Source organism: Aquarana catesbeiana, linkage group LG02, assembly GCF_042186555.1.
Source record: "Aquarana catesbeiana isolate 2022-GZ linkage group LG02, ASM4218655v1, whole genome shotgun sequence".
Classification (NCBI taxonomy): Eukaryota; Metazoa; Chordata; class Amphibia; order Anura; family Ranidae; genus Aquarana; species Aquarana catesbeiana.
Window position 1 is genome coordinate 301,333,129 of NC_133325.1, and position 15,171 is coordinate 301,348,299.

The following is a 15,171-nucleotide window of genomic DNA, read 5'->3' on the forward strand; positions in this document are numbered from 1 at the left end:
TTACACAAACTGGTGATTTTGGCCTGATAACATGCACACAAGTTGACACAAAGTGGTTTGAATGGCTATTAAAAGGTAACCATCCTCACCTGTGATCTGTTTGCTTGTAATTAGTGTGTGTATATAAAAGGTCAGTGAGTTTCTGGACTCCTGACAGACCCTTACATCTTTCATCCAGTGCTGCACTGATGTTTCTGGATTCTGAGTCATGGGGAAAGTAAAAGGATCTGCGGAAAAAGGTAGTAGAACTGTAAAAAACAGGAAAGGGATATAAAAAGATATCCAAGGAATTGAGAATGCCAGTCAGCAATGTTCAAACTCTAATCAAGAAGTGGAAAATTAGGGGGTTCTGTTGAAACCAAACCACGGTCAGGTAGATCAACTAAGATTTCAGCCACAACTGCCATGAAAATTGTTCGGGATGCAAAGAAAAGCCCACAAATAACTTCAGGTAAAATACAGGACTCTGAAAACATGTGTTGTGGCCGTTTCAAGATGCACAATAAGGAGGCACTTGAAGAAAGATGGGCTGCATGGTCGAGTCGCCAGAAGAAAGCCATTACTACGCAAACGCCACAAAGTATCCCACTTACAATACACCAAAAAGCAAATAGACAAGCCTCAAACCTTCTGGCACAGTCATTTGGAGTGATGATACCAAAATTGAGCTTTTTGGCCACAACCATAAACGCTACTTTTGGAGAGGAGTCAAGAAGGTCTATGATGAAAAGGTATGGAGGTGGATCGCTGATGTTTTGGGGGATGTGTGAGCTACAACAGCACAGGAAATTTGGCCAAAATTGTTGGCAAGATGAATGCAGTATGTTATCAAAAAATACTGGAGGAACATTTGCATTCATCAGCCAGGAAGCTGCACATGGGACGTACTTGGACATTCCAACATGACAATGATCCAAAACACAAGGCCAAGTCGATCAGTCATTGGCTACAGCAGAATAAAGTAAAGGTTCTGGTGTGGCCATCTCAGTCTCCTGACCTTAATATCATTGAGCCACTATGGGGAGATCTCAAACGTGCAGTTCATGCAAGACAGCCCAAGAATTTACAGGAACTGGAGGCTTTTTGCCAAGAGGAATGGGCAGTTTTACCATCTGAGAAGATAAAGAACCTCATCCACAAATACCACAAAAGACTTCAAGCTGTCATTGATGTTTAAGGGGGCAATACACGGTATTAAGAACTGGGGTATGTAAACTTTTGATCAGGGTCATTTGGGTAGTTTCTGCTGCCATTATGATTGGAAAAGCGTAAACACAGTTGATTGGTAATTAACGGTCTCAGCCAAACACTAACCATGAGTGAAAGAAAAGTTTTGGTGTTATTCATAATCTCTGAAAAATGGCCAAGAAATCATAACTTCTGTCAGGGTATGTAAACTTATGAGCACAACTGTGTGTATATATACACATACATAAACGAAGAGTCCGCAGAATCTCTCTCTCTCTGTCTCTATCTATCTACATTTTTGGGTCAGCGTGAGAGGGAAAAAAAAAAAAAAAAAACAGATTACCGATCTTCTGTTTACATCACGTGATCAGCTGTCAAAAACAAACAAACAAAAAAAAAAAAAGACATGTCATGCAGAAGGAAGTGAGGACATGCACGCATTGCCTCCGGGCGCCACAAATGTATAGCACACAGCAAAGTTCAGCTGTCAGAGGTGAAAAAAGGGTCAACCTACTGTATGTCTGTACATGACGAGCTATAGAAAGTAGGGAAAACAAATAATTATTACAAATACCCATTTTCAACTATTTCTCTTTCCAATTCCCATCTCGACTGCTCACTTTAGGATGCCCAGCAACTACACATTCAAAAAACCCAACTACAAGTACTTACTCATGAAGGGCAGCCTCTCAATGATTTAAAAAGAATCTCTGAGTCCAGTAAATTGTGAGCTGCTGTTGTCTTTTCCCCTAAAACGGAGGTACAGTAGTTTACACTCACACATCCTTATACTTACCTAGATCTCAATGCAGAGGCCCATGGCAATATTTACATTACTCTGCTGGTTTCTTCTCCATGTAAATAGACACTGATCAATCTGCTAGTCACAAAGATCTTTAGGGCCAAGATGCAATTGTCATGTGGAGAATAAAATATTGTCACAGAACTCGGTAGAAAGATCCACGTATAGATCTTTGAGGGGGAGAGGATGGATGGGCTACATTTGTTTGTTTAAGGGGAAAGGGTAAGAAAAAAAAACATTTCCTTCTGCAGGCTCCAGGACTAACAACCTCATCTTGGCTTCACTACTTAGTAAGTTAGCAACTCAAAAAAATGACTGGGTTCAGTCTCAGACGTTACTAGATGCATACTTGTCCAGATCACTTGTAAAGAAGTCAAGGTAAGGATGACAGTAAAGGAAAAAAAAAGGGGAAAAATAGAAGTATTGCTATTATAGTCATATTTTTAAAGGCATCTGACTATTAAATACCAAGGGAGAGCAGTCAGTCTGTCTGAAGCGTGAGTCCTTATCTGAAATGTACAAAATGCTTCTTTTTTACAAGAGGTACTGCCTTCTTACACAATAAAGCAGAACTTTACTCTCTTAAACATTAGCCATTTTTAATCTTTATGCTGCTAGCATTAGTAAATGCATAGGAAAGTAAATCATATTTACTTGTTTTAAACTTTTTATTTTTTTATTTTTTCAGGTACTGGGTTTTCATGCTTGGCCAAATTATGTCATACATCGCAGGAGTCTTCAGTAAGGAAGGAGGGGCCTTCTGAGCTAAGCACACACGCTTCTGCTTGCATGCCTGAGCTAAGGGCAGGTACATCCCTGGAAGAAAATGATACACGAAACATCTGCCCTTACTCAAGACAGTCACGGCCAGAAATGCTAGGGGGTGTTTCTCAAAGTAAAGCATGGAGACGTGGATGAATGTGCAAGCTTGCTTTGAATATTTAAAATAATTTTTTTTTAGTGAGCATGCGCAGGATCTCAGGAGCAGGCTCGCTCTGAACAAGCTCCGCACACTCAGACCCAAAAAAAGCAATAAACAGCACAGGCAGTGGGGATAAAACACCGGAGATCGAACGGCACACACCCCGAGGCGGTAATATACCGGAGGGGGACAGGTCAGCCCAAGAAAAGGCAGTACAAACAGCCTAATACCAACGGAGCGGCCGGCCCCTCCCCCGGACACAGGCTGCAAACAAAGAGGGCGCCAAAATGCAGAGAAACACGAGGCAGCACAGATACAGAAACAAGCAAATCCCAGGAGGAGGCCAAACAGATTCAGCCTGAGCACATCAGAAACCCCTTCTCTCAATCATCCGGAGACTATTATGGACAAATCAGACCCCACCAAAATAATCCTTAAGCGACCACCAAACGGTAGCAGTAAGGTAGCGCGTCTACTTCACTTCTATGACTTGATCGACGCCTGGAGGGAAAGAAACCCCACTGTTACAGATTACATGCATTTTTCACAGGTACACCATATTTATTCCCGGATAGATCACTTTTTAGTGCATACTCTCACACATAACATGGGTAAAAATTCTGTCCACCCCCTGGTCTGATCACTCCCTGATCAAACTTTCATTACCGGGACTCTGGACTAAACCTCACCACTCTACATGGACAAAAGCTTACTGAATGACCCCATACTTTATACTGAAATTGAGAAAGAATTACAGGACTACTTTCGGACCAATAAGTCGTCGGATACTTCCCCCACGATAAATTGGGTGGCCCACAAAGCTACTATACAGGGTAAACTTTCAAATAGAGGCCAGAGCTAAACGGACCTGAGAACAAACGATCAAATAATTAGAAGCAAATCTAGACAAACTAATGAAAGAAAAGCATACGACCCCCCAGGTTGACATAAGGCATAAGATAGATGAGGCGAGACTAGCACTAAACTTAAGCCTGACTACTCAAGAAGCGGAAAAACATTCGCTGGTCCAAACATAAATATTACACACTGGGAGACAAACCAACCACAATGTTGGCTAGGAAGTTAGTACCCCGAGCATACACGCCAACTAAATACGCCAACTACATAAACGCTACCTAAATTGCGACTACCCACTGGGCACCTCACTCAAAATCCTGAACTGATCCTCCTGGAATTTCACAAATTCTACGTCAAACTGTATAGCCCACCTAATACATACTCACAAACTAAAGCAGAAACATTCTTTCAAGGTGTTCTATTGCCCCAACTTACACACGCCCCCACAGAACTGATGGACAAAGAATTCACAGAACTAGAGATTAGGATGGCTATAAAAACTATACATCCCTCTAAAGCCCCAGGTCCAGACGGATTCTCAGGTCACCATTATAGAAAATATCAAGAGATCCTTGTCCCCCATTTATGTTCCTATTTTAACCACTTGCTGCCCACCCGCCGTCATATGACGGCAGGACAGTGCAGCTGTTGTTCTGGGCCATCATATGACGGTGCAGCCTTCCAGGCAGCCCAGGGGCAGCGCCGCATCGCTCGGGTCCCGCTGCGCGTGCCCGGCGGCCACGATGTCCACACAGATCTACGTCCTGTCAGATGGCAGAACGATGGTGTGTTCCTTGTACAGAGGAACACCGATCGGTCTCCTCCCCTTGTGAATCCTACAGCGCCCCCTCCTGGTTAACCCCTTCATTGCCAGTCACATTTATACAGTAATCAATGCATTTTTTATAGCACAGATGGCTGTATAAATGTGAATGGTCCCAAAAATGTGTCAAAATTGTCCGATGTGTCCGCCGCAATATCGCAGTCATGATAAAAATCGCAGATCGCCGCCATTTCTAGTAAAAAAAAAAAAAGCATAATAATAAAAATGCTATAAATCTATCCCCTTATTTTGTAGACGCTATAACTTTTGCGCAAACCAATAAATATACGCTTATTGCGATATTTTTTACCAAAAATATGTAGAAGAATACCTATCGGCCTAAACTGAGGAAAAAATTTGTTTAAAAAAAAAAATAATAATTTGGATACTTATTATAGCAAAAAGTAAAAAATATTGTGTTTTTTTTCAAACTTGTCACTCTTGTTTTGTTTATAGCGCAAGAAATAAAAAACGCAGAGTTGATCAAATACCACCAAAAGAAATCTCTATTAGTGGGGAAAAAAAATGATAAAAATTTCATTTGGGTACAGTGTTGTATGACCGCGTAATTGTTATTCAAAGTGCGACAGCGCTGAAAACTGAAAATTGGCTTGGGCAGGAAGGGGGTGAAAGTGCCCTGTATGGAAGTAGTTAATGACCTGAGATGGGGAAATAAAATCCCCAGACGTGAAAATGCAGCATATTTGCATGGTATACCAAAACCGGGACAGGAACATGGAGATAATGGTGCTAATTGCCGCCCAATCGCCTTGATTAATGTTTATCTAAAAATAATGACAAAAATACTAGCCCTTGGATTAAATTCTTTCCTCCCACAATATATTCATCCAGACCAGGCAGGCTTTGTCCCAAACTGCCAGGCATCGGATCAGACCTGCAGGATTATAAATTTAATTTCAGCAATCCAATCTGACTAGGATTGTAAGGGACCTATACAGAGCATGCTGCTTTCGTTGGATATCCAGAAGGTGTTAGACTCTCTATCCTGTGATTACTTATTTAACGTGTTACGTCGCTTCGGGTTTGGCAAGAGCTTTCTGGCCCTCCTTCAAACGCTGTATGACACCCCAACAGCATCTTTGATGCTCAGGGGATACTCTTCCCAACCCCTTGATATTGGAAGGGGAACTAGGCAGGGATGCCCATTATCCCCGTTGTCATTCGTTTTAGCAATAGAGCCACTAGCAATAATGATTGGCGCCTGTCCAGATGTTAAGGGCATTGTTTGTGGAGACAGAAAGCATAAGTGTTAACTTTTTGCTGATGACCTTCTGCTGGCTCTAACGTCACCTATCATCTCCCTCTCCAATTTTTATGCTATTTTTCAACCATTCTCAGAAATCTCAGGTCTTAAAATCAACCACAATAAATCTAGGGCACTGAACCTCTCTTTGTAGAGTTCCACCGAGAGAGCACTAGAACAATCCTACCAATTTCCATGGGAGCTTTTTTATATTATAAAGGAATACAACTGACCCTGTCTATACAAACCCTACACAAGCAAAACTACTCTGCCCTCTTCAAACAGCTGACAGAGGACCTAGCCAGATGGCAGATCCATCCACATCATGGTTCGGCAGATTACACTCAATAAAAATGAATATTCTACTGAAGGTTTTATATTTGTTTCGCACTATACCTGTATCACTAGTTCGATCTGACCTGCAACCATTCCAAAAAAAGATTCATCAGTTTATATGGGGAGACAAGAGGCCCAGGGTGAACAAAGGTACAATGTACACTCCAAAACAGAAGGGGGGACCTTGGCCTGCCTGATTTACAGAAATACTTTTATGCGGCCCAGTTGGCCCAACTCACCAAGTTTCACTCCGAACAACCCCAAGCACTATGGATGACCATGGAATCTTATTCCTGCCTCCCCAAACCAATTTCACATATTATGTGGCTACAGTAGTGTATTTAGGTTTTGTGCTGCCCTAGGCCTGACTAAACTTGTGCATCCCCTAATTTAAATATGACCCACCCCTTCCTGTCAAGGACCCACCCCTTGCTGTTTAAGACCCGCCCTGAAATTTTCGAGTGGGGACACTAGTTCTGAGAGCCTGGGGGGAGGAGGGGGGGGCACAATGGATTCCCTTAATTTGCATAGATTTCCTTTCACTTCATGTTTGGCTATGGGGCAGGAAGTGAAGGGAAATCTCTGCAATGGGACAGGGATGGTAAAAAATAAACAGCGCAAGCCGGCGGGGACTCTTTCCGTGCTGCCCCCCTGCAAAGTGCTGCCCTAAGCCTGGGCCAGGATACAGCCATTGTGTGGCTACCAATGAAAGAGCGACCGATTATATTATGCCCTACTCTCTCCTTCTCGCTAGATATTTGGGATAGACTCTCGAGGACTCAAATTCAAGTCACCCCACAATCTGCTAGCACCTCTCTTGAGAAATAGAAAAATCACCCCGGGCCTCACTCCCCCCGCATTCGAATGGTGGACTAACAAGGGCCGAATACGGATAGCAGATCTCTGCGATCATAAGGGTTATGCTATCTGAATGATCTCTGGTAGAAAAATATCAACTGCTGAACACTACAGACTCACCCAAATACACCACTATATGCAAACCTTAGCATGCAAGGGTGATCTAGTGACAATGACTCCCATGGAACACGTGTCGACAATATGATAAACTCAGGGGTCATATCTGATATATATATATATAAAATTATGACATATATCTCGACAAAACTGAACTATATGACTCAATGGGAACAAGATTTTCAAGAAACCCTAGATTTTGAGGAATGGCACTAGATAACAACGACAGCTTCTCAATCGCTCGCCAATACTGCCATTATATAAGCTAATTATAAGGTTTTATTAATATGGTACCGGCCAGACTGGCCGCTTTTGTACCCAGAGCCACTCCGGAGTGCTTTCGGGGATGTGGCCAGGTGGGAACAGCATATCATATATGGTAGACATGTCCCAAGGTAAGGAGATTTTGGATCAGGGTCTACAACTTTATATGCACCTTCAACCAGATTAACCTGGCAAAGTCCGTGAAATACGCACTCCTGGGTGGCAGGGTAGTTGAAGCCTCAAAAAACCATAGAAGGCTTCTTACATTTATATTCATATCAGCTAAAATCACAATAGCAAGAAACTGGAAGTCTGCAGCCCTGCCATTCGACCAACTTAAACACAAAATGTCATGGCTTATGTTAAATGAAAGACTAACAGCAATTGTGCAGGATAAAATGAAGTTAAAGTATGGGATCTATGGATCAGATACCCAACAAATGATCCCCGGACAATCACAAACCAGAACCCTTCTTGGATGACATGTCAAAGAGTGTGGAGCCCCCCCCAACTCTGCCCTCCACTACCTGTGAGCCCTTTTTCCTTCCTTTTAAAATCTATCCCCTTTCCCCTCGGCAAGACACTGACCTAATGAGGTCTGGATGGTGCCCCCCCCCCCGTGATCTAGAAAACCAGACTTCCCAATAGATAGTTGGGGAGATGGCGTTTCCCAGCGGGCGGGACGTAGTCTAAGACCTATAATATAGAGCATACACAAGGCTACAGAATATGATGTAATGTGTACGGTGGAAGAACCACTGTAGGATATGGTACATAAACCACAAATATTAAAGTAAATAAGGTACAGTCTACATCAGGACTTGATAAAAAGCTTTGAAAATACTAGGTGGTGTATTCCTCGTGTATATTGTATGTATGATGTACAATGAATACTGTGCAATGTTCAAAGAGATTCAGAGGTTTTTTTGTTATCTGTTCTGTGAAAAACTTTAATTAAAAAAATTGAAACATAAAAATAAAAGATTTTGGTTTGTGGTGCTCAGATGAAATGTAATTCCACTTTAATTATACTCACAAAACAGAACATGCATCTATGGCAATACTTCAACCACTGGTCAGTTTTAAAACCGCAGATTTCAGAGAACAATGCAGATTTCACAGAGTTTCCTCTCTAAGGGGGGAAAGTTCACATAAATGGCTATCAATGTACAATAGGCTGGTGTTTACCTCGGCAGATTTCTTCTCTTCATCATTTGTATATGTACTCTTGTTCCTGTTCTCTTGGAAACAGGAGGAAAAAGAAGTTGAAGGACCTAAAAACAAAGAAAGAAATATTAAAGATGCAAATGACAACTACTTTTTGTAAAACTGGACACTGAGATTATTTGGGTCTGCAGTCATGGGCTTTGGGCTTGTGTCAATGGCAACAGTTTGAAACTCACAATTCATTGACATGGGAATTAGACCTGCAGTTGACCTCCTACAAGCAGGTTTTGCATTCTTATAGGCTTTAAAGCCAACAAAAGCCCACTGACACAGGCCCTTGCAGTGTTTGAAATATCAGAATTTCTTATAGGCATAATACCCAATGCTGATACTGGCACATGCAGCACATAATATAAACAAAAATGTCAGTGCTACTACCCATACATCACATAGAAAGCAGAGATCCCAGGTGCTCGATCCACAGTCGCTAGCTGAGTAGGGAAATGAGCAAAAGATGATCCGCACTCCAGTGATTGCTCTTAAGAAGTATAGTATTTATTGACAAGCCACAGTGACCAAACGCAATTGCGTTTGGTCAGAGTGGCTTTTCAATAAATATTATACTTCTTAGGAGCAATCACCGGAGTGCGGATCATCTTTTCCTCACATGCAGCACATACCTGGGCTTAATCAATCAACACAATCCAATAATGACCCTGCATTCATTCATAATCGTTTTTATTATGTTTCTTAATTTCATGCACTTTTAACCACTTAAGGACCGTCCACAACGTGGCTCGATACCACGAATCACCGTAGGTGTACGTCGGCTCGTACACAGCGATTTGTGGGCGCGCATGCTCCAAATGCTCAGTGGGGGAGCCAATCAGCGGGCCCGGTGGACTCGATGTCCATCGGTGACCCACGATCATTCCTCGCAGTGACAGAACGGGGATCTGCCTGTGTAAACAAGGCAAATCTCCATTCTGACAGGGGAGATTACACAGATCCTGTCTTTCCGCTATGCAGGAAGACGGATCTGTGTGTTTCCCCAGTGACCCATTCCCCCATACAGTTATAACACACAGTGAGGGAACACATTTAACCCCTTCCCTGCCATTGTCATTAGTACAATAACCGTGCATATTTTTAGCACCGATTACTGTTATGTCACTGGTCCCCCCCCAAAAAAGTGTTTAAAAAGAAAAAAAAAAAATCACTGCTCGCCACCATTACTAGTTAAAAAAAAAAAAAAGCCATAACTCTATCCCCTATTTTGTAGACACTATAACTTTTGCGCAAAACCAATCTATATACGCTTATTGCGATTTTTTTATCAAAAATATGTAGCAGAATACATACTAGCCTAAAATGACGAATCTATTTGTTTAACTTTTTTTTTGGAAATGTTTTATAGCAGAAAGTAAAAAAAAATGTTCTTTTTGTTTTTCAAAATTGATGCTCTTTTGTTTATAGCATAAAAAATAAAAACCGCAGAGGTGATCAAATACCACCAAAAGAAAGCTCTATTTGTGGGAAGAAAGGACATCAATTTTGTTTGGGTACAGCATCGATCGCACGACCATGCAACTGTCAGCTTAAAGCGGCGCAGTGCTGTATCGCAAAAAATGGCCTGGTCAGGAAGTGGGTAAATCCTTCCAGGGCTGAAGTGATTAAACTGTTGATGTCAGCTTACTTCCTATATGCTATATATACAGTTGCATCTCATAAAATTAAAATATCAGCAAAAAGTTAATTTATTTCAGTAATTCAATTTAAAAAGTGAAACTCATTTTATACATATGCTTTACACAGAATGATATATTTCAAGCATTTCTTTTTTATTTTTAGGATTATGGCTTACAGCTAGTGAAAACCAAAAAATTCAGTATTGCAGAAAAGTAGAATATTACACAAGACCAAAAAAAAAAAAAAGAAGATTTTTAATACGGAAATGTTGGCTTACTGAAAAGTATGTCTATGTACTGTATAGTATGCACTCAACACTTGGTCAGGGCTCCTTTTGCATGAATTACTGCATCAATGCGGCGTGGCATGGAGGCGATCAGCCTGTGGCACTGCTGAGGTGTTATGGAAGCCCAGATTATTTTGATAGTGGGCTTCCGCTTGTCTGCATTGTTGGGTCTGGTGTTTCATCTGTTTGACAATACCCCACAAATTTTCTATGAGGTTTAGGTCAGGCGAGTTTGCTGGCCAATCAAGCACAGCGATACCATGATCATTAAACCAGGTATTGGTACTTTTGGCAGTTGCCAATTCCTGCTGGAAATGAAATCAGCATCTCCATAAAGTTGGTCAGCAGAGGGAAGCATGAAGTGCTCTAGAATTTCCTGGTAAAGGGCTGCGCTGACTTTGGACTTGATAAAACACAGTGGACCAACACCAGCAGATGACATGGCTCCCAAAATCATCACAGACTGTGGAAAATTTTGAATTTCATTTGGAAATCAAGGTCCCAGAGTCTAGAGGAAGAGTGGAGAGGCACAGAATCCAAGTTGCATGAGGTCTAGTGTGAAGTTTCCACAGGCCATGATGATTTGGGGAGCCATGTCATCTGTTGGTGTTGGTCTACTATTTTATCAAGTCCAAAGTCAGAGCACCCCTCTAGCAGTAAGTTCTAGAGCACTTCATGATTCCATCTGCTGACCAGCTTCATGGAGATGCCGATTTCATTTTCCAGCAGGCACCTGCCCACACTACCAAAAGTACCAATACCTGGTTTAATGATCATGGTATCATTGTGCTTGATTGGCCAGCAAACTTGCCTGACCTAATCCCCAAAGAGAATCTGTGGGATATTGTCAAGAGGAAGATGAGATACCAGATCCAACAATGCAGATGGGCTGAAGGCCGCTATCAAAACAACCTGGGCTTCCATAACACCTCATAAGTGCCACAGGCTGATCGGCCTCTATGCCACGCCGCATTGATGCAGTAATTCATGCAAAAGGAGTCCCGACCAAGTACTGAGTGCATACTATACTGTACATCAGTGATCCTCAACCAGGGTTCCTCCAGAGGTTGCTAGGGGTTCCTTCAGCATTGGGCAATTTCTGCCTCTCAGATAAGTTCCTACTGACACCATTGATCTTTTTATCTATCTGTAAGGAGGTATTTCTTCCCAATGACCACAAGTGTAAGGACCATTCTTCCCACTGACCATCACAATAATGTATCATGAGTTGTAGATGTCTAATTTTTAGCAGGGGTTCCCTGAGACCGGAGAACTATTTCAAGGGTTCCTGTGTTGAAAAGGTTGAGAAAGGCTGCTGTACATGGACATACTTTTCAGTAAGCCAACATTTCTGTATTAAAAATACTTTTTTTATTGCTATTCCAATTTTCTGAGATACTGAATTTTGGGTTTTCACTAGCTGTAAACCATAATCCTCAAAATTAAAAGAAAGAAATGCTATAAATATCACTCTGTGTAACACATCCATATAAAATATGAGTTTCACTTTCGAATTGAATTACTGAAATAAAATACCTTTTTGATGATATCCTAATTTTATGAGATGCACCTGTACAGTATTTGTTTAGACAGATAAACATTTAACACATGGCAAGGCTAGCTTTATCTGAATAAAACCTTAGACTAAGTCATATAATAAAAGAATCAAATCATGGCTGATGACTTAAAGCGTTTGTAAACCCAACATTTCATATTCCTGGTATGTGCCTGCTGTACCATGTACTTGTATGAAAAAGTATCCTGTTCTCTTTGTATTGCTTCCTTTGTATGAAATCCCTGTTCCTGCCAGTCCCCCTGCTTTCCTGTTAAAAAATGACCACACTAAGCAGGAGAACACACAGTGGTCAGTTCTCCAGCTATGCTGGGAACTCCATGTGCTCTCCTCCAATGATCCGACTTGTCCTGACACGCCTCCTCCTCTGCACAGCCATTCACTGGAAAGCTCAGCTTGCTGTAGCTTCTCCTCCCCCCAGCTCTTATGCAGCTAAGATGGATTAGTGGGAATGTGATCACTTATAAAAATTAAAAAAAAAAGGGAAAAAAAGCGTTTATAATAGCTTTTTTTAATCTATCAGAGCTGCATGATTCTGGAAAAAATGAGAATAATTTTTTTGCTTAGAATAAAGATCATGATTCTGTCACAATTCTCAGGGTAACATCTTTCACATCATACAAAAAATTTATACTAACTCCACTGTTTAGTTTTCTTTTAATTAGTTGAAGTATCTTATCCCAAAAAATTGTGCTTGAAAGACCGCTGCGCAAATACAGTGTGACATAAAATATTGCAACAATCATTCCCTCTGCACTGAGAAACGTTGATAAACATTTGCCAGAGGCTCTTGTTTTTTTTTTTTTGACAGCAGTGAGTGAGCAGATAATGGTTCTGCGCTGTTTACATAGAATCGTGGAAATGCCGGATTAAGATTATTGGGGGGGGTGTTGAATCAAGAACGTGATTTTTTCAACGATTAATCGTGCAGCTCTACTATCTATACATAAAGGTTTTGCCTTTTAATTGAATTCTTAACTGCATGGGTTGTTTTGCAAGGTGATCGTTTACAAGAACTGTAAGCTGATCATACACTATGAAAATTTCATCCAGTTTGGAATGTTTGCTTAGTAGGTGGCCCTGTCACCACCCACCCACCTGAGATACTTCAAATGAAAAATCAAATCATCAGCTGAACAGAAAAACTAAAGCTGCAGTGGTAGATTAAAAATATATATATTTATTTTATTTTTTTGATTAGCCCACAGGCAGACTGGAAAAAAAATCATCAGTATATGTCCAGCCTTGGGGCTCATTTACACAGGGCAGATGAAAACCTTTTCTGAACGCTGGAAATCGATGGTGAAAAATGTCAATTTCACAGCTTTTACATACTACTTTTATGTGATTTTTTAGCAGCGGTTATGAGTGTTTGAGGTTAGAAGTGTTTTTTTTTAAAGATAACTTCAGAAGATCCTCCTAAATGGCCACAATGCATGAAAAACGAGTTCATTATTACTATTTCTGCCATTCTGTGAGAGAAGAGAGAGCAGTGTGTTTTCACTATGAATCCCATCATGAGCATGTGTGAGGAAATGCTCCTGATGTTGCTGTGGCTCTGAAGATATAGAAAAATTGCGTGGGAGGACCAGAGTTCATCGCTACTGGACTCATCCATTAATGCATGCAACAGCATGGGGTGAAATTTGTGGGGGGTTTTTTCAAAATTTTTATATGTTCAAAAACTATCAGAAATGTTTACCCCTTTAAAAACGTTTATAAACACAAATAAATGCAGTTCACCGCGGTCACAAGCATTTGGCGTTTGAAATGCTGGCAAGCTACAGTCCTGAACACGATTTTTCTGCTTTCAAAAAAATGCCACTAACCTCAACTGCCTCTAAACTGCTATAAATGACTGAGTGTACATGTACAGATAAGATAACAGAGGAATACAATTATCCCCAACCATGACAGAAAACAGCATTCCCCTTTGCATGGGCTGAGACCTCCCTACGCTATTTAGGCATACAACTAACAGACAATTTTGACACATTATACATGACAAACTACCCTAGGTTGATATCCGTGGTTAGACAGGATTTGCAGCACTGGACGAAAACCGCCTTTACATGGCTGGGGAGAGAGAGTATAATAAAAATGAACGTCTTACCTAGGATACTGTTCTACATGCAAATGCTCCCTGTACCCCTACCCAGAACTTTTTTTGCCCAAGTGTCCCATATGCTAATGAAGTTCATATGGAACTCCCAGAAGTCACGGATAGCCCTGAGGGTCCTGAAGGGTCCGAAGCGTTCCGGTGGTTTGGGCGTTCCAGACCTACACAGATATCACCAGGCTATTGCCCTTCAGAGGATCCTAAACTGGTGCTTTCATGACCATTCTAAACTGTGGGTTACTATGGAGAAGTACATGGCTGGGAGGAATTAGGCATACACCCCGTGGCTCTCACGGGAACATAGGGGGTTGTTGAAAGACACATCCCCCTGATGAACTCTTCACTCAGGACGTGGAACCGAATCAACCAAGCGCTGGGTCTGACCCCCCCCCCCCCCCCGTGTCCCTGCTGGTGCTGCTGGGAGGGTACCTTTGGTTTCCCCCTGGGGAACACGCGGACTTCTTTGGAGCATGGGTGGATGACAGGAATGCTAGCTGCGGGAAACTGTTGAGAGACGGAAAATTGATACCCTTTGAATCTTTGACGATCAGACCTGGGAGACCACATGATGAACTTATGGAGATACAGACAGTTGCACCACTTTTTCGAGATACGATCACATCACTCACACCTTTTGAGAGCCTATTCACAGACGAACCAATCCCACGAACGGTTTCAGAACTTTACCAACTACTGGGGTCCTTTGCGTCCAAACTCGTCTATATAGGGGCCTGGGAGAGAGACTTGGGACAGGAGCTCACAGGGCCTCAACTAACACACCTGTATCAGTTTACCCCCTCCAGCTCTGCCGACTCTAAAATGCAAGAGACAAACTATAAACTGTTGTCACGCTGGTATATTGTTCCCGTGGATTTGGCACGGATGTACCCTACTGGCTCTGAATT

General features: G+C 41.7%; 1 protein-coding gene across 1 annotated transcript in view; it reads right to left on the reverse strand.

Moving 5' to 3' along the window:
- The window catches only part of JADE3 (jade family PHD finger 3), a 164,575-nt gene that overhangs the window by 54,854 nt on the left and 94,550 nt on the right, over positions 1 to 15,171 (reverse strand). The window contains exon 3 of the mRNA XM_073614602.1: positions 8,621 to 8,706. Coding sequence (XP_073470703.1) covers positions 8,621 to 8,706 — 86 coding nt within the window. The remainder of the gene's footprint in view (positions 1 to 8,620; positions 8,707 to 15,171) is intronic.